This window comes from Argiope bruennichi, chromosome 6 (genome assembly GCF_947563725.1).
Source record: "Argiope bruennichi chromosome 6, qqArgBrue1.1, whole genome shotgun sequence".
In the NCBI taxonomy this organism is placed as follows: domain Eukaryota; kingdom Metazoa; phylum Arthropoda; class Arachnida; order Araneae; family Araneidae; genus Argiope; species Argiope bruennichi.
The window spans coordinates 133,095,638-133,117,162 of record NC_079156.1 but is presented as its reverse complement, the minus strand read 5'-3'; the positions used below and the strand labels follow the sequence as shown (position 1 = coordinate 133,117,162).

General features: G+C 31.4%; 1 protein-coding gene across 8 annotated transcripts in view; it reads right to left on the bottom strand.

The window, feature by feature from the left end:
- The window catches only part of LOC129971338 (multiple C2 and transmembrane domain-containing protein 1-like), a 386,350-nt gene that overhangs the window by 46,189 nt on the left and 318,636 nt on the right, over positions 1-21,525 (bottom strand). For all 8 annotated transcript variants that reach the window (XM_056085007.1, XM_056085004.1, XM_056085008.1 and 5 more), the window contains 3 exons: positions 17,976-18,084; positions 7,242-7,464; positions 5,446-5,566 (listed from right to left, as the gene is read on the bottom strand). In XM_056085007.1, coding sequence (XP_055940982.1) covers positions 5,446-5,566; positions 7,242-7,464; positions 17,976-18,084 — 453 coding nt within the window. The remainder of the gene's footprint in view (positions 1-5,445; positions 5,567-7,241; positions 7,465-17,975; positions 18,085-21,525) is intronic.

The following is a 21,525-nucleotide window of genomic DNA, read 5'->3' as shown; positions in this document are numbered from 1 at the left end:
GCGGCGTAAATTGTTTGAAAACTAGTCTTCAATGGTAGTCTTCACTTCGGAAACAGGGGATCAAAAACGAGAGACCAGATTTTTTATTTATTTATTTTTTCAAAAATTTTATTATCTTTCAGGTGATATCCTTGTCCTTTAACCTTGGTTTAAAACTATGAAACCAGTCTTCTTGTCACTTCAAAATGAAATATTAATACAACAAAAGGAAATGCACAAATAAAATAAGAAGTAAAACAATGAATATCCTAACCATGAAACGGTAGCTGCACAAAAAAATCACTACTAAATTTTCACAATAAATGGATTGCTCGTTACAGTATCATTGAGATAAAAATAGACCATTTTAAATTTATACAAATTTTATTGGGGCTGACATCATCATTTTCACTCATAATCAATCGATGAGGATGAACCAACACTTCTCACCCTAAACATTTGAATTCTAGATACATAAAGACATTTGACTCATGACTTAAAGAGCACTCGGTTATCGATGGAATCAGATTTGTCTCAAAATTCTCACATCGAAAACTGATTCCATCAACAGATCACTGTAGTATTATGAATCGTTGATACATTTCAGTTAATAGAACCCTAGGCAGAATGCGCCAAATTCTTAGTATATATCATTTGTGAATAAGACGTCGTTGAGTTAGTATCGTCCCCGAGATTCAGTATCCTATTGCTGGAAAACAGGGCTTAAACGGAATAAAAGCAACATTGTTAACTGGCGACGGTTGGAGTTCTGTTAACGACAAAGTTCCAAAATTTCTAACGTTAACAAATTTGAGGTCTTATTGGTAGTCCAAATTTGTATCCAGGTTTGGTTTGGTTATATTAACGTCCAGTTTGAAGCAACACTAGAGCTATTTTGGGACGCACCTCGCCATTTTGAACAGCGGTCAGATGACGAGGATGACACCTGAGCTGGCACCCCCCTCTCCACACCACATCACACCAGCGGGAGGACGTTTGATCATGACGGATTTAACGTGCAACCGACCCCCTTACACGACGGTTCTTCGGTGGAATCGAGTCACGAACCTGAAACCCTCCGGTTCCGAAGCCGAGACCTTACCACCAGGCCACTGCAGCCCATTTGTATCCAGGACCTTCTTCACCTAGCCAAATGTAATTGCTATAGTTGCTTTTCAAAAGAACTAGAGAAGTCCTTTCCCTGGGGAAACTTCCTCAATGATTTCTTAACGTGTGTATTTCAGTATTGCAATATTATCGCAGTAAATTTTAAGCTTCAGTACCGGAAGACTATAGGTTCGAAACTCGATTACATGTAAAGATCCATTGAGTATATCAGTTTGGTGCACTTTAAACAAGCGTTTTTCAAAAATATGGAGTGGGTGTTAACGCCTGCTATGCGCACTCGTCGTCTGACCATTGTTCTGAATTACTATGTCCACCTTAAAATATTTAGATAATCTACTCAAACTTACTGGGTGGATTATCTAAATATTTTTTTTTTATCTATTACTAGTCCTGCGATAACAAATAAATATTAACATCAATAGCACAGTCGATAGGTTTTAATTAAGGATTCAATAATTGAATTGTTAAAAAGTAGCATCTAATCGGAAAGCATCTCTTTAAAAGGGTAACTTCTACAGCTGTGAAAGTAATGCAATAAAAATATAATTAAATTAAAACAAAAAATTTCAGTGCGTTTTTTATTTTATAATTTTAAAAATGCTTCAAAATTCTGCAAATAATGAAACTAAGTACAGTTATGCAAGATTTCAAATAAATCAGCTACGATGCGTTTCATAAAAGCGACTTCGGCTTTTCTTGCTACATACATAGAGTAGGTCAAACTAACCTTGGCAGCGTCTCTCTGGGACTTCTGAGCATTATGCAGCATAGAAGGGGAAAAGAAACAAGTGAAAAGTTTAAATTTTTTTATGCGATTTTGTGTTAAAAAGCATGATAATAAAACCTGATTAAATTTTAATTTCTAAATTCCTTTTAATTAAATACAGTTTTATCTGCTTTTTTATATTTGCACTGAATTGCTGTATTTTTAATATTAAAGGTTAAAATAAAGTTATTCGTAGATGATATAATTCAATACAAAAACTGAGGAGAATTCTATCAATATATTAAATGTTCTATGGACTTCTAGTTGAATCAATTTGACGACACATCTATAAAACAGAATTATAATTTAATTAGAAAGTAGAGGAAACGAAACGAAACAAGAACTGTAAAAGTATAAATAACAACAACAAAAAATACTGTTGAAATTGTATTAAAAACTATAAAAAAATAGCAGAAATTTTCATATTAAAAACTTATATTTTATGTCACATGCTTTTATTTAACTTGAAATATATTTCTAAAAGTGGAATTCCATTTTTTTACTCACTTCTTGATTTATTAAAGGTCTGAAATTTTGGATAATTTTATGCTCCAATGGAAATAAAATATTTAATCATTTCCTAAAATTAATTATTCATCTGATAGTTCATACATAATTTTCAATTAAGTTTTGATACTCTATGAATGATATATTTTAGTTGAAAACAATAATTATAAAATATTCAATAGAAAAACTGAAAATAGAATTAAGAAGAATATGGATTTGAAAATTCTCCAATAATAATAAGAACAAACTACGAAATATACTACAGATAAAAAAATAAATTAATTAAAAGATCGCTTTTAATAGCGTACTAGAAATTTTAAAAATATTTTTTTATAAAATTTATAGCCTACTTAATGAAGAAGTCATAAATGTTTAAGACTTCGAAAATTATAAGACAAAGAAAAAATAAATAACGTTAGGAAAATATATTCCAAATTAAAGATATATTCTAAATTACTTAATTAGGAAGATAAATTCTCATTAAAAATAAAAGCATGTATTATAAATGTGAAAATTCCAATTTGCTTACACAATTTCCGTGAGAACTTTAGATTTTTGCGATTATACCTTGACATTCATTTTTCTAAAGTTAAAAACAAAAAAAGTGTGTGTTTAATGTTTTATTATATTGAAACCTTATATTTGATCATTCTGCTTCCATTTGGCTTTTATAAATATTACGTAAATTCTTTTAATGTTTCCTAATTTTCCGGTTCATCATTTTTTAATGAAAGAAAACCCCTATTTATTCTTTGAATGGTGACAAGGTAATGCATTTTGCTTAAAGAACAGCCCGAGTTATCTATTTCCGTCCAAAATAATCACTTATTCTGTTTTCGTAAAACCCCTCATTAATTATTCTCCCAAAGAAAGCTGTAACTGCTTCTAAACTAACCTCCTGAGAACAAAGCCATTGTCTGATTTTTTTGCTCTTGACCAAAATCTTTTACACGAAAAAAGATTTAATGAATATTGTGTCATACAGATAATGGTATTGTGTTTAAGAATTTTTCTCGGGATTTATTTCTACAAGATTCATTTACTTTTGTAATAAATGGGTTTGTTTTTGATTTCTGCCGACATTTTATGAGTTCATTAAGATGAATAATGACTTAGGTCATGTTGGTTTTAGAAATCCAAGACACGATTCAGTTGTTAAAGACTTTTTAAAATATTTCAGCAAGTTTCTTTATAAACTGGATGATCCAGTACCAGAGCCTTTCAGAAGGATTAGGAAGTGCAAAGCTGAGACGTAATCACAGATTATTGCAAGGATGCGGATGCTTGATTTTAAAGCAAGAAAGATAAAGAAAAGATAAGATATGAACCATTAACAAGCAAATATAAATAGAATCTTTTGACTATGATATTAACGTTAACAAAAAGCACAGATGCAATTTCGACCAGAAGCTCTTATATACACACTTGTCATTAGAGGTATATGGAATAATCCCTAATAACCTGTAAGATTCCCGCATATCTGTGACCTTAGCGACAGCTACAAAGTGAGGAGATTTTTTATTGACTCAAAAGATGTCTCACACATTTTTGCTGTCACATGACTTAAGAAGAAGTCATGTTATGGCCGACGATCTAACAGGCCAATGAACCGAAACACAACGCCTATCTGAGACTTCATAGAGAACAATTAGATATTGCCAAAATTTATAGGTGAAATAAATTATATTAGAATTACAATAAGCCATGCAGCGACTAAAGAATATGCTCTTCTTCAAAAAGTTCAGGCCGCATTTGCTATGCAAAGGTCTAATATTTCCTATCAGTCAGAGGAGGAAATTTCCTGATGAGTTGGTCTTCAAAAATACCAATCCGATTATTTCTATGAAATGGTTTTAGGATGCACGTATAAAGTTCAATGATGATAAAACACTCTCAGTTTCCTAAAGAAAGCCTTTTCTCCTTTATTAAGTTAAATGATACCAAATATTCTTCTCCTCTTCCAGCAAGTTTATCAAACTGGAGCTAAATCATCTTATTTCTAAAGTGGTATCAATAACTCTAACGATTTTAATTCGATTAATAACTCCAGCAACAGTTTAAGTAATAGAAGGATTTATTTGTTTTCAAGCAATAATTACAGTACACTCCCGACTATCCGGTTCGTGATAATCCGACTTACGTACTGCTCAGCCTAGTTTTCTTTTATCGTAATTAAATGAGGAAGGCGAGGCAATGCATTGGCATTGCCAAGGCATTGGAAGCGGGTGTCTGCTATGATCCTGCTACGTGTCGTGTACAAAATACAAGTTGTGTCAGGAAAAAAGCAGCATTCTGCTCACTGTTCATTGTTTCGTCAGCGTGTAAGGACCTCAGATGCTGCCGCTGTTCCTAATTATAATTGCACAGTATTTACAGTATTTGTAAATTGTTCTTGGGGTATGCTTAATATTTTTTTCGCCTCCAAAGTGGAGATTTCAAAATGGATGACAATTGAAAAAAGTTTCAGTGACTATGGAGGCGGAATGACACTCTCTACAGCGACTAGACTCTGGTTTAATAGCAAAATGACCACTGCTTCTATGATTCACCTGGCCCCATTCCTATTGGCTTGAGATAAATGGAGGGCTTAAAAATCAATAAGAAGTAAGAAAATATGTTTTATAACAGTGAGTTTTGGTTAAAAAAATTTGTCTTGTGGTACTGGTGGGAAAAGAAATGAGTTCATAGAACTCCTGCCTATTCGACTTTTTTGTTATCTGGCCTGTCCTTCCACCACATTAGGCTGGATACTCGGGAGTGTAATGTATTCAATAATTTCTATAAAACATTATCTTCTAATAAAGTCTCAAAATTTTCTACATATTTTAAACGATAGATTTTTAACTAAGAGGAAGTCAGATACCCTATTTCAGTATTTTTAGGACTATTTCACGTTGCAGTACTTAAGTTTTACAACAAAGAAGCTAAGTAATCAGAGATGTTAAGGGATATGTCTTTGATTTAAGTCTGGGATAAGCTACTTTTTCACTTTTACGTTTTCAGTGCGGTGTTGTAGCTAAGCCTTTGAAAGATGATCATTTAAAATTCTGTTGTTCTTTACTCACCTGTTCTTTTTCTTCCTGAGTTTTGGGGATGAGGGTGAGGGTGAGGAAAATTTGGCCCCAAGACGGACTCGTCACGTCCGGTTTTCCGGATTCTGTGAGGGTTACAGCTAAGTCTGTGGGCCTAAAAATAAGAAACACGTCATAAAGTGCATGTTAAACAAATATCATAATTTTAAAAGAATGGTACAAAACTTCAAGCATTTTTTAAAAATATTCAAAGCATTTTTTGAGAAATCAAAACTGCTATTTGATCTAAGAAATTTTTTCAATTGATTATGCAATTAATTAAATGACATAATTGTACAAATTTTCGATTAAAGAAAAATTATTTAATGTGAATTTATTTATGTAAAGAATTCTAGTATTATTTTCCTTGAACTTAGAATCTAAACTCAATAGGGACAAAATTAGCTATTCTATTGATTTCGGAAAAAAGATAATATAATTATATGCTAATAAAACTATCAATGCTAATATAACTAATGAGAAGGAGAAGAGTTTTCAGAAATTGCAAATATTCCAAGATTATTGAAGTCTTATTGTGAAAAATACATATGTGTCATTTGTTGGTTGCTTGGTATTGCATTAAAATTTTTGTTTTGGTGTCACCGAAAAGCCGATATGATCAAAGACTCATTATATATATATATATATATGATTTAGTGCAGTCTGCTACAACTGGAGTTACTGAGAACACTGAAGACGAATCCATCGCTTCCACAATCTGACAGTAATTCAAAACTATAAGATCTGTCTCAAAGTAACTTAAAAATGGACTTTATTATAAATAACCGAAGCTCATCTTTAAAGATTGCAATTAAATCTTATAGGGTTCTATTATTTACTGAGTGAAACAGATTTTGATCTGCTACTAACTCATTCCAATATCAGGATTAGAGCAATGTTATATGGTTCAACTTGCAGATAGTCTTAGTTTTATTTCTGATTATATCACATTATATGCTGAAAACAGATTGTGAAATTATTGAGAAAGGAGAAGAATAGTAAACCTCATCTAGGATAAAAACAATTTATATGAAAAAGGCTTAAAGAGAATGCCTCTATAATAGAATGGGATTCTCCGTAAGCCCTATTTTAAAAGGTTATTGACGTAGAAAGGTTGTTAAAAAACGCTCACGCAACCGAATAGTTGAAAGTAATTTTCTTTTGTAATCTTCTCAATTAATGACCCAACAAATCGATAGAATAAATAATAGCAAATCCATAATAACAATGAAAAGTAAGAATGTAGATAAAGGAATAAAATGCATAATTTTACATTCTTTAACATGAAGATTAATAGATAGAGATTGTTAGAAAAAGTATAATAATTAAAGAAAACTTACTCTTATTGTCAAAAAATAAATAAATGAATTGATAAAAAAAATAACAAGGCATGGACATTTTGATGAATCATTCAAAAGCGCATCGAATGAAATGAATAAAATTTGGTGTATGGTTTTGTAATTTAAATTACAGATATATTTTTGATCAAATCATTCAAAAACTGGATTGTCTGTAGGTCGATGTTTCCATAATTATGTAAACACAGCTTGTAACTGAAAAATGCAACGAGACAGATACAGAAAATCAATACCTGGAAGGTATCACAATAACTCAAATACAGAATTCCTTAAAGGAATAAATTTTGATATATAGTTTCGATTTAAAAATTGCTAATTTACATCCTATTTGGGACAAAAATTTAGATTATCTTCTCAATGCATCGAAGTTAAACACAAAATCTTTCATATTATGTGGAAAAGTAGAGGGGAGAACGCTCCAGCTTGTTTCACCTGCTGAGCTCTAGCTGCGTGAGGTCTATTTGTGCGGCACCCATGTAGTCATCCTGGAAGGCGAAGTCATAGTCGTAGACCCGGATGTGGAGAGGTTCGAAGACGTCATCGACGGGGATGGTGAAGAACTCGTCCCAGTACGGCTCCAGCGTCCGGTTCACCGTCCGGCTCTTGTACAGCTGCTTGCCACTAATCTTGAACTTCACGTACGGATCGCTGGTGCCTGCAACAGAAAAAAAAATATTTTATAAATCATCATATATTTTATAGGTTATAAAATTTGAATGTAGCAACTTCAATTGATTCTGTTGGCTAGTTTAAATCCTTGATTTTTCCCAGGAAATTACTGTATTTAGTTTAGTTATATTAACGTCCCGTTTCAAAGCAACACTGGGGATATTTTGGGACGGATCTCGTCATTTTGAACCGCTGTCAGATGACGAGGACGACACCTGAGCTGGCACCCCTTTCCAAACTTCCACACCACACCAGAGGGCGCTTGGTCACGAAGGGTTTAACATGCACCAGACCCGCTTATACGACGGTTCTTAAGTCTGAAACCCTCCGGTTCCGCAGCCGAGACTTTACCACGAGGCCACCGCGCCTCCCCATAAAAGTTACAAATAATTTTTTGTCTCTATTTAAATATGAAATCCAATACGTTACAAATGTATTTGAATGTAAATGGCTTATGTTGTATGTAAAGGTTATTTACATGCAACGTCATACCAGCATTACCAGTTAGATGGATGTTCGGATGTAAATAGAGAAGGATTGGTTCGGTAAGGATTGGACTCAAATTTTAATGAGATTAAAAATTCTGATAAGACATATAAATTTCAATAAAAATTTATAAAATTTTTACAAATTATAAAGAATCGCCTTTTGAAACTATTTTTCTCAACTATGCGGAACATTAAATCAATTTATTAGTAGTTTGTTATCCATATCTTTTATAATTTTCCAAAAAGGATTAAAGCAGGAAAACAAAATGGTTCAGACACATTTGTTCAAGATATCTTTATATGAAAATATTTCTAATTTCAGTCAAACCTTAATTGTAAAAAACTCATTGCCAAAGAAGTCTACTTTATTTACCCTAAAACAAAATGCATTTAATTTAGATTATTATCCCGTTTTGAAGGTGCAAAAAATTTTTTTATAGCAGACTTTACATTTGTGAGACGTGATCAGATGACACCTGAGTCAGCACTCTCTTTCCGTACTTCATCATCGTATCAGAGAGAAGATGTTTGATCCCGACATATTTAACCCTTTATATTCGGAAAAGTAATCGATGCATAATTATTCATTTAATATAATATATTGCCCCAAAATATGAATATATATATAATTGTTTTAAGTTGAATTTCCCTGAAAAATTAATCTACATCTTGTTAACCATTCTGTAAGTATTTTTAATAAGCAATATTAAAAAATAAATAAATAAAACATCAAAGTGATTCACTATTTTGTAGAATACGTGAGAGGAGACATTCAAGTGGAAAGGGTTAACCCTTTGGCCGCGTAATTCTTTAAAATCACTATATAGATGCGATGTTTGCAAATAAGTTCAAATATTTTTCAAAGAAAGTGAACTGATATTATATGTCACACAATAATAATATATAATATAAAAAAAAATCTGTAATCGTAAATTAAGCATTCTAAACTGCGAAAAACGCGGGATGCAACAGAAAATGGACTGATTGCCAACCCGTGGAAATCGCGGGATTCGCACCTGGAGGAGTAAGACTCACCAACTCAACGACGGAATAAAGTATCAAAACTATGGATCAGAATGTAATATTTTGCCCCTAGGCCAAGAAGCTGCTTGGAATGCATTATCTCACCTAAGAAAAGGCAACAGTTCTTCTGACTCAATTGTTTAATATATATATATTTTTTAATTCATAATTGTCTGTCATTGAAGACAAAAAAAAAAAAATTAAAGGAGGCAAATTTTATTATTATACACAGAATGGGGAAATTTCTTATGAAACAGGAAAACTCAACGTTTTACAATGATATATCGAGACACCAATATTTTCAATATCGTTAGAGGCTCGGCCAGTTATCAGTTCTGAGAATAATTAAATAAATATCGTTCGATATAAATTGAATAAACCTCTTTCAGGTTTTCAGTATGCGTTTCAAAATAAAATGGCCCAATCGGATTTTCTGTTTCTTTATATTCGTTACTTTTACTATTATTCCGAAGGGGTTAATTTAGAAAAAAAATATCCTAATTTGAGTAATTTGATTTATTTCTTAATTTAATGTTCACCGATTCTAAAAGTGTAAGGCCTAAAATAAGTCGATGAAGAAAAGAAGAGAAAAAAAAATACAAAATCTTAAATAAAAATATTACAGGATAAGTCGAAAATATTAAAAATCGCTACCCAAATCAGGTGAAATACAATTTCAGGTAAATTCGGCTATATCTCAATTACATAATAAAACATAGAAGGCAAATAAAATTTTATCGATAAAATAAACATTTAGTGATTATCTGTAACCAATTTTAGATAAAACTTCCGCCAATTTTCCCAAATGTGCCAAAAATTAAAAAAGAATTCAAATAATCTTTCATTTACAATTAATTAGGATACTGTATTTGACGACCTACCGTCAAAGAAAAAAATTAAGTTTAATTTATCGTGCACACATAGGTACGCATGAAAAGATAAAACAGGTTTTCGTTAAAGATATTTTATTTAAAATGTGACAGAAATCTGAAATTTCAGCTGTAGATCAGTACCATTATAACAAATTTCATTGATGTCGATCAGTACCCTTTAAAGTTATTTTCACAGGCAAATTTAATTCTAATTTTTTTTTACTAGGTGAGATTTAAAATGTAAAAATTCATATAAAAAATACGCCTTGTTTTACGACAATTGCTATACCTTCTCTGTATACAAAAAACATTCAAATATGATATTTGAAATATCATAATTTAAATTGCCAGTCAAGTAAAATATTAGGCCAGATTTTCATTTTGCAAAACATAACTGTACAGTAGATTTAAATGGAAATTAACTTACAATCTAGCTGCACTCGGTAATACACTCAATGTCGAAAAACTCGATGACAATATATCTTCGCTGAATTGCCCTTAAGAAATGAATTTCTCAACTCATGCATTAGAAAGCTGCTGTTGTGCAGTACGTGTAATTTTTGAATGAGTGATGATCGTATTAAAAGCAATTCAAAAGGTTAACTCGGGCGAAAATGGATTCGGCCGTGAATAATAATGAAAAAAACATGTAAGTATGCCCTTGAAGGAGATGAAACTAATAAGCCGAAGTTAACTAGATAAAGAGAAGCATTAGATATTTTTAAAAATATTGAGGATTTGTTTGATTACTAGAGACCAATGGTAATTTCGATAATTAAAAACTATCTATTTTCATATAGTTCCCAGATTGATTAATCAGTACATTATTAAAGGGAAAACTCAATAAAATACGATATTAATAAGGAAGAAAAATACATTTTTATAACTATGACATAAATTTCAGTCATCTTAAAATTACAAAGAAAGTTACAACATCTTTCATCGGAATCATTACTAATTAATGATTTTGAAAAAAAAATTTCACAATTTATACATCTTTTTGAAACCTTTTCTGTTATTTGAAATGCTTTATTGCGTTAATAACTGTCAATATTTTGAAAATTGCATCTAGTCTCCGTTCACAGTATTTCATATTAACTCATTCACAAATAAAATGTTTCAAAATTAATATTAGAAAAGAAATATTTTTTTAACTTTATGTTATTCGCAATACTATTTTTTTTTACTTCAATTTCCTATTGATTATCAATAATTTTATAACTAAATGCTATAAGAACTAATCATTCTTATTTAATAATTCTTATATTTAATTGGAATTTTATTTTAAAAAGTTCAATAGAAATTAACTATTTAGCCAGGATAACAGTGGACATCTAGTGTATCATATAATGTGTAGTAAATAGAGAAATAATAAACAAATTTATTTAAGAAACATCTTTAAAAATCACACACAGTTGGACAATTTTAATTAATACAACAAAAAATCCCGTTTTAACATATAATTTTAATAGGATACCATCAGTTTCATTTTTGCATATGATTATAATTCAAATGTAAAAGTGAAATAGTTCTAGATTGTGTTATTTCGTCGAAATACCATTAAAATAAATTTATAGCATATTTTTAAAATGTCAATTAAATGAATATTATATCAGATTTCTTTGATCTGTGCAACATGACGCTTATAGGGGTAGCATCGAACCATATCAGATTCATAAGCATTTTTAATAACAACGCATTTCCAGTTTGCTTTACTATATTTTAGACAGATTCCTTATAAGGATATTAAGATGAGCCTCCAGATCAATGAAAATTCATATCATGGAAATTATAGAATATATTTTCATTTCCCTATACTGAATATGGAAAAAGAATTTTGATGAGGGGAAATATCGTGTTATCATAAAGAACAATTTTATAATGAAAAGTTTTGATAATTGCAACTGATAAGAAGTAACGGCAGAAAGAAAGATTTTCAGTACCTAAAATCGACTTTTTTTTTCAATCTGTACTATGATACTTGATTATGTCTTACTAACAACATTACTTCCCACTTTTTTTCATATCTCCAGTCCTTAAGAAATTAAAGGAGGAAGCGATGGAATGAGAAAATGTAATTAGCTTTTCCTTATATTGAAAAAAAAAAAAAAAAGAATCAACATTGTCTTTTAAATTGCAAAGAGAAATTTGTTTTAACTCTGAATTATTCCTATAAATATTTCCTTGGTCACTTTACTTTTTAAAAAAAAATCTCGGCCATTAAAGCCATTCAGCCTAACATAATTCTGAACATTCCTTGATTTGTAAGAATATTTTGTAAATAACTGTACAACTATCACGAAAGTGACAAAGAGGGAGGACCCATCTTCTGACTTTGATCGAATGTGAATTAAAGAATGCCCTTTTATATATAATCTCCTCTTGGCAAGTCTCTTTTGGTTTGATTAGGAGCGTTTTACTTTACGTTTTATTCTTTCCACCATGATGATCACAAAAAAGAGGACATCAATTTTAAAATTTCCAAAAATAAATTCTTTCCTTCATACAACAATCCGAACAATTATTGAAAAATAGTATATTTTCCCCTTCAGAACTACAGATGGCAGCCCATGGAATACGGCTTTATTTATAGGATTAATTTTATAATTAAATGACTCCATTTTTCGGCTTTAATACAGGCGGTTTTTACAGTTCTTAAGGATGGCAATTCTAACAAAATCAATAGATCATATTCCTCTAATATTTTTTAGATATTAATTCATAAGTTTGCGTAAGATTGAAATTCATTTCTGAAGTATTCAAGTGGACATCCGCAGGTTCCCTCATGTGGGAACACTGCCCACTTAACATCTCTCATTTTTGAACGGGTTCTGTATAACTTCGTGTAGAAAGCATACACAGTATGTGAAGTATTCACTATGCCTTTACAATTGTGAGCGCAATTTCATACAAAATGATAAGACGATTTCATTTTTATAATCTTAAATTTTAATACTTAAATATAACATTTATTTTTTGTATATTAATTTTTAGTTAAGGCAAGTATTATATTAGAATGATTTTTTTAAAAAAATTACATTCATTAGATTTGGTTTATATATCTGCGAAAATTCTAAAACTGTTTTTTTTAATGTTTCCAATGATTAAAATTCTTAGAACAAATAAAAATGCTTATGAATCTAAGATATTCATAATCTTTGTTACTTAAGAAAATAATACAATTATCACTGAAGATTTCCTTACGGATCGATGACTCTAAAAAGCGGTGATTCCCAAGTGAGCACCAATCCAAGCAGAAGGAAGTGAGATAAACTTTTTACAGTAAAAGCTATGCTCCAACGCTCAACTAATTTAAAAATAGCATTTTTGAAATTATATTTCAAAATTTAAATAACCCGCACCAGATAGTGTCAATGTCTGACCGGTCAATTGTTCTAAACGATGTCTTTGGGAAAGCTTAGCGTTGCTATATCGGATATTTTCTCAAGTAGGCTCTGAATAGAAGGCCTTACTTTATGTCAAGAAAACATTCAATTCTAAATAGAATGGAGCAATTTATATTGATCATTAAATAAAGAAATGCATATTGGTGTATGAAATAAGATGAAGAATATTGAATAGACATCTACGAGTAGAATAGATTGTGAAATACATATGTGGTGCGTACAATAAGATGGGCCGGCGTCCTGGCATAGGGGTAGCGCGTCTTCCCCGTGATCTGGGCGTCCCGGGTTCGAGTCCCGGTTTGGGCATGGTTGTTCTTCTGTTGTTCTATCTGTGAGATGTGTGAATGTGCCCTCCTGTAAAAAGGGGTTGTGCAAGCGAATGAATGATGCGTGACTGGCAAAGTCGTACTCTTGGTCCTAGTTGGCGCTGCTGTAAAAAAATAAGAGACGCTCCCCCTCAGGCTTAAATCGCTGTCTTCGTAACAGCGGGCTTGTCAGTGGCAAGTGCCATAAGAAACAAACAAACAAACAATAAGATGGAGAATATTCAGTATACAATCTACGAGTAGAACAGATTATACAAGATATTGTTCGTTTCAGTATCCCAAGACAACTCTTCTTCGACCATTTTGCCTTGCTAAAGGGGGAGGGCATTTCTGGAATTCTATATTATTCTTTGACTTTGATTTCCGCTTCATTCGATACTTTTCCCATTCAGTTTTTTTTCTCACGTGTATATAAGTAGCAGATCTTTTCTAATCGTACCGTAGAAAAGACCTTTTCTGGGAGACGGTATTTTAACTCTAATTGTGCACTGATTACTTATATGGCTAATTGAAGTGGCAAAAAGGCTTTCAGGAGTGGCCCGAAGAATATTTTAATATTAATATAAGAATATTAAGTGCGACTGAGATTATCTACCGTTGTTGATCTCAAAATGTTATAAAAAATCAATAACTTAATTTTTTATAAGTTCTGTCACATAAAAAAGTTATTATTAATTTGTAAAAAAAGTGAATTACCAAATTTTAAGAACAGAAATCATTTATTCGCCCTACTTTAATGTGTATGCATCACAAAGTAAATAAAAATTTCTCTAAAGTATTTTATTTTAAATTAGTATTTTTTTCTGACAATATCAAGATTTTCAATGTTCTTCTATCTTCAATGTTCACACTTAAAAAGTCCGTGTATAATCTAAGTTTATCTTAATATTAAATGTAAACATCTTCTTTATTCATCTTTTCTCTTACCCCTATTTTAATTGAATAAACGCATCTAGACGCATGCGCAAAAGTGTGGAGGGTTCTTGAATCTGAACAGTAAAATATGAATTCTAACACATTAGCTGTTTATCACAAGAAAATAAAATGCCTTCCAAAAACAGAAACATCTCTCTACGTCACTAAGGTGGGTACAGCTTCCTCTTCTTTCTTATTTCTAATTTTAGCTTGCTATAATTATCCTCGCAATAAGCTTATGCATATGAAATGTGCATGAATATTATCGTAATGACTTTAAAATTGACTAAGATTATCAAGCACTTTTTTAAAATTCATTCTATGTATAATGAATTCTAACAGAATATTTTTTTTAATAAATCATCATCTGGTATATTAATTGCATTTAACTTTGCATATGAGATGCAAAGATGATTACGTTAGAAAGTCAGTTTTTTTTACGAAAATAAGAAATTCTTTTTATTTAATAGTTTTTTTATCTTTGAATAGACAGACTTCTTCCTATAACCGCTGGAATTTTACTGCCAATCTCCTTTTTTTGGAAAGTTTACACTGATTTTTATATTTGCATCTACATATATATGTCTTAACTCTGTTATATATTTTTAAAAGCTATTTTCTCACATTCTTATCTTTGGCAGAATTTTCTTACAAAAAATTCTAGTAAATAAAAATCTAATGTGCATATTTTTGTTCAAATATGGAATAACAATTTTTCACTATATTCTGCAGTTCCTAAAAAGGTAATAAGTAATCTATTCATATAGAAATATCCTATATTTGCTTTAATGCTTCAAAAAGTGAAAAAGAATTGAAAATTTCATTTTATTATCAGCCGAACTCCACTATTTAAATAATGGATAGAAATGCAGGTTATTTTTTAATTCAGGACATAAGCAGCATATTTCTTACACTTTGCTCGATTTTCAGCAAATAATTTGTAACTTAAGCTTTTAAGAAACTTAACTTTCAGCTTAAAGGATTTTTAATCCAAAATCAAAGTCTTTTTTTCCTATTTAAAAAAAAACCTTTATCGTTTAATTAGTACAATTTGATTTCTTACCTATTCTTTAATTTTTTTTCATACAAAAATGCAAGAAATTTACTTTAGAGCGTTTTTCAAAAACTTCATTCTGTAGGTGTCACGTACCTTAAAAAATAACAAATCGAACTTCTTTTATTAACACTTCTATAAATATTAGAAGTTGAAACTAGGATTATCTTTCGAAATTCTCTCAAAGTCGCGAAAATTTATATGCTTTTTTTTATTCAAATTTTCCAACATTTGTAGGACAATAAATTAAGAATTTAATGACTACTTTAGATATTTTATTAAAGTTATTGAGAAACGACTATCCAAATAAGTTCTTTTAACCTAAAATAACTGTTCCTTATTTAATTTTGCATTTGTTTCGGGTGCTCGATATAATTTTTCGAACGAAAATGGGACTGTAATAACCTTCTCCCTCCCAATCCCCCAAAAATGTTTGACAGGAAAAAAATATGTAAGAACCTGTTACGAAACAGTTTTTGTAAATACTCATATATTCTATTCTTAGTTTCATGTTACATTATTTTACTTAAAGCCATAAAATTATTTTAAATAATGAAGCTACTCCACATTATTATGTAATATTATCACTTTATCATTCAGAACCTAAAACCATCACCATTACTTTAATGCCTTTTTCCAAACAACGATTATCACATAAATGGAATTTCTAAGAAGTCAAATAGTGAACATAAAATATATGCAAAAAAGAGAGTATTATCCATTATCTCCTCAAAAACTACTACTACTATCTTTTTCAATGGCCTTGTCGGCAATCCCGTTTAACTTTCTAATGGTTAAATTATTCTTTGGAATAAACCGGGCTTTACCAACGAAAATAACTTTTAAATTAAAAGGAAGCGGAGATAATTAGGAAAGTTTCACAACTGTCTGTTAGGTGTGAAGAGTTAATCCAGAAATCCGCTTTCTCTTAACTAGCATTTAACAACTGCATTAAAAGATAAAGTGAAATATGTTAGAAAAGTTTAAATTACTGTAATTTCAGTTTGTTACCATTAAGACATTATATTCTCAAACTGATTAGGTTTTCTTTTGGACTAATTAGTCTTCTTTAGTTAGTTTTTTTTTTTTTTTTTTTTTTTTTTGCATAATGGCCCGTGACACTGGAATATGTTTGATTTATTATTATTTTTTTAGTATTGTATTACATGCCGTTCTGAAATGCTACATCTTTATCTGTAGTTACAAAATAGCACTTATTTTCGATAAATTTCAACCTTTGCCAAATTCATAAATCCGACTGATCTTCGATGGATTCGAGTCTCGAACACATGATACAATATTTCTTTAACTATTTAATAACTAAAGGTTTTTTTAAAATTATAAGCATCTGACCCCCAAAAGCGTCCGAATGTTCACTATAGGATTAGCACAGACTTTTCTCTACAATGCCAAAATCCAACTAGAATCTTCTGCACGACGAAACCAAAATCCCATAAACAACGCTTAAAATATCTTCAACGTATCTCCATGTGTCTGATGCCATATACAGGGTGGTTAAAATCAAACTGACCCGTAGTCAGAGACTCGTAGCTTCATTTCTACCGAAATGATCTGATAAAACTTCATATATTTGTTGCTTAGACCATTCGGCTGACATTTTTATTGAGAAAGATAATTTGATATTTTGCCACTTGATGACGCTGTACTCTTAAAATCATATGCTAATGAGTAGTTGTGAACAAACGTGCACATAATTATACACAAAATTCAGAAATTGTACCCTCATAAGATGCCTTTCGTGCAACAATTGAAATCGCAAAATGACCCAGCTTGTCTTGATTTTGCTATGTGATTTCTGGCGAGGAGGCAAGCGGATGAGTACTGACCATTGCATATATATGGACAGATGAGTCTCATTTTTACTTAGACGGTGTTGTGAACAGGGGCAGGGAACTTCCGTATATGGTGTTGCACTCATCCTTACGGGGGCTATTGGGTACTGATGTTGCAATTTTAAACTACTGCATATGAAAATGTCAAGTATCTGTGCGATGTTTAAAGTACCAAAATTTCCCAAAGCATCATTATATTGGCATTTAGTTCCAGAGCATATTTAACTTTACTTAGAAGTAACAGCATGTCAGCCTTAAAATATGGGTTTCGCCTGCATTAACGCAATTTATATAAGTAATTCATTATAAGTAATTAAACTCATTTATTCATTATAAGTAATTAAACTCATCGCTGCGTCACGGGTAAACCCTGTAAAACGCATGTGGCATTCAACGTGTTAATAATGGCTAATGCAGATGCTATTATTAGAGAGAACTTATAAAAAATCAAATAGATAATAGTTTTAATATACTTCAACGTAAAATACGGGCGTTAATCTAATCAACAAATCGGTATGATCAAGTAATATGCCTTTGAAAAAAAATTAAAAACACTTACCGCATGCATCTCGGGCCTGAAGATCCTTCCCGAATCTGAGGTGCACTTCTAATAAGTAAAAAGCGTGCTGTCGCAGGGCTACGTGCTTTTGCTTCACCAAGCCTTCGTCCTGAACGAAAGGAAAAGGGTCTGTTAGTGAAAAAGGTATAATAGCACAAGACAATACAATAGGGATGTAAAGTTCAAGCATTATAAAAGCATAAGCTGCATGATCAGGACGAAATGAAATAGAAAGCGCAACTTTGGAAAAGAATTTCGTCACTTTTCTTTCACTGGCATTTTTGAACTTATACGCAAATTGTTTCAGCAACGCTGTCAAGCATATGTCTTTATTGGCGCACTCCGTTTTGAGCAATTATTGAAAACTTTGTACTTGTTAACAAGGCAATCCATGAATACTTCGTCTTACTTTTCATCTCTTATTTCTATGTTTTCGCTTCCCCTTATGACTTAGGGCCATGCATTCCTATACAATAAATGATTATTAGTGTCCTGCACCAACTTTTAAAGTTTCTGTATAAGGGTACAATTATAAATAATGATTAAATGACGCATAATATAAAGTATTTATATGAAAAAGAAAAGCCAATTTAGTACTGATGTGTTCTAACAAAGTAAATATAGGCTACCACTCTATAAGACCATCTAATCGAAAAATGAAAATCGATTTTTAGCTTTTCGCCCTTAATGTTTCTCGCTACTTCGACTACGAATCGGTTTTCGATTGCTAAAGAAATGGATATTTCTTTTCAAAGATTTCTGAGACAAGAATTCGATGGTTGGCTCCACGGACTTATTGATACGTTCCGAATTACATATACAAATACAGATTATATCGATCGAATGATAAATTCCCAATGCAGGGATTAGGAATCTGTATCCACATATATTCAAATATTTGTATTGGTGAATAAAACACAAGAGGCATAACATGAATCAATGAATAGATAAACACATTTAGAAAAAGATTTTTTTCCATGTACAGGATGAGTCTGAATGGATGTGACAATTTGAAGCACCAAGAAAAGAGTATAGCACGGTTTGGTTATATGTGACGTTATGTAGACATGCATACAACAAATATAGTATAACATGAGATGTACTGAACATTTTAGAGGTACTTTTTTAAGAGAAATGAAAATAATAATAATAATAATTCCTCATGAAAAATAGAATGAGAGCTTCCGATTTTTAAAGGGAAAAAATTATCAATAGTCAATTCCATATGAAATTTTCACGCCGCTTTAGAATAAAAACTAATAAATTTATATATGCAGTGCACTTCAGAGTATACGGTCTAATGTGGTGGAAGAGTAGGTCAGATAACAAAAAACCGGATAGGCGGAGTGTTACGAAATTACTTTACCCACCAATAACAGAAGATATATACTATATTTATACTATAATTCACTGTTATAATGTGTATTTTCTCACTTCTAATCAAGTATTCATGGTTTTTCTTACTTTTATTCCACTTCCACTACCTTGTACAACACGCCTCTTTTCACTTTCTGCTCGATTTTTTCCAGCCCTCTTCCCTACTGTATTTTCCCAGTTCCTATCTCCAAAGCTATATTATGTATTTGCTGTTACACCAGAATCAAATCGCTGCATAACGCGTAATTTTCTGGTTTATCACCCATTTGAAATCTTTACTGTGGAACCCTTAAGAAAACACTAAGCATTCTCTTAGAACAATTTACGGATACTGCACTACTGTACAGTGATAATCAGGAACAGCGACGACATCTGAGGTCCGTTATATTCTGACGAAGCAATGAAGCAGAACGCTGTTCTTTTCTTGTCACAACTTGTATTTTGCACACGACACGTAAGAGGATCGTAGCAGACGCCCGCTTAACCAATGCCTTGGCGATGTTGCCAATGCGACTTCCTTTCACATTTAATTACGATAAAAGAAAACTAGGCCGGATAGTCGCGAATCGGATACTCGGGAGTGTACTTTTCACATATTCCTTGTACATTGATTATGAAGCTACAAGGAAATGCCAAGAGTATCCTCATCATTTGTGTATGAATTTAATTGGAATGACAAATATGGTAATTACATATAGAACTTTACTTAACATCAAAGTACAGTATAACAATAGAATTATCTGGATTTCGATTTCTATATTGACCATGTTGCTTCATCCTCCATTTTTATGAATCGTTGTGGGTTCAATTCAGAAAATATGGTTACTTTAGTTCAAACTCATCCTGTACAACTGCACATTATATATGTATGTATATTCTTATACTATAAATATGAATTACAAACGAAAATAAGCAAGGGTAACTGTGAACGAGCAAACGATAGCTATGATCAAACGAATAAAAATAAGAGCACGCAGCAAAGCTGAGTTTCGAAACATTGATTCACTTAAGATATATTTCATTGATAATACAACTAACTACATAAAAGTATTTTGATTTAATACCACATACATATATGCAAAGTATAAAAGCACATGCAAAAAAATTTTACAAAGCAATTCTTGTTAAAAGCGTTACTTTAACAAAACGATTTAACTGAAGAAAATTATTTTCACTTAATACGTTATGCGTGCATGCAACTTGTAGAAACGTGACCTTGGAACTAAACATGCTAAGAACTAATGAAGCTATATTGTATAAGCCTGCATGCTATGAAAATTGCCTTACCTTCCCCATATCGGCACAACAGCCTTTCCAAGGGAGGCTCTCTTAACGAAATGAAATCGCGACCAGAATGTTTTGTCGCGCTGGGAATATTAGATTCAACCTTGAGAATAACCGCGCCCTGTTTTCAACAATAACACCCAATCGATACCCTGCCCCCAAAGACGGCGGACACTCGGTTCCTTCCTTAAAATGAGACATCAAATGTCTCGAGAAAAAGAATCCCAACAATTCCAGACTAATAAACGAGATGAAATTGCGTCATAATTTTAGGCAGATCTGATAAATCAAACTAAGTTCTAAATAGATAAGATTTATGACATTTCGATATCATTCTGTTTTTTTATGAACAGACCCAAAGAAATCTTTATTTGATCGTATGCGTAGTATGAAATGTTTACGTATGACAACGTCCAAAGAAAATTCCAGTTCCAGACTTACATGAATCTTATTGGTTGGATCATCATGAGGCCTAGAAAAATCATTTTCAGAGTTATGCCTATCTATTGATAGCTTAAAAGCGTTTAAAATATATTAAAATTGTGAACAGGATAAACTCAAAGACTTAACAAGCTACACATTTCAAATGCAGCATGTCTTGTTGATGGCAATCAGAAACCCAAACAAGTACGAATTACATTTTAGATCTAATCAGCCAATAAAAGAAGAATTGTCTGAATTTATCGGGGACCCGAGAAGCTAAATAAGGATAAAAAATAAAGGAGATTGGCCAGAAAATGTACCATAATAAAAACGCAGGAAATATATGTAAAAGTTTGCGGTGATATTTGCGGTTAAAATTATGAACCTTCCTTTATTTGAGAAAGAGTTTGAGAAAGAGTCTAAAATTGAAAAATATATCATCTGATATTATCATATAGATTTTTCG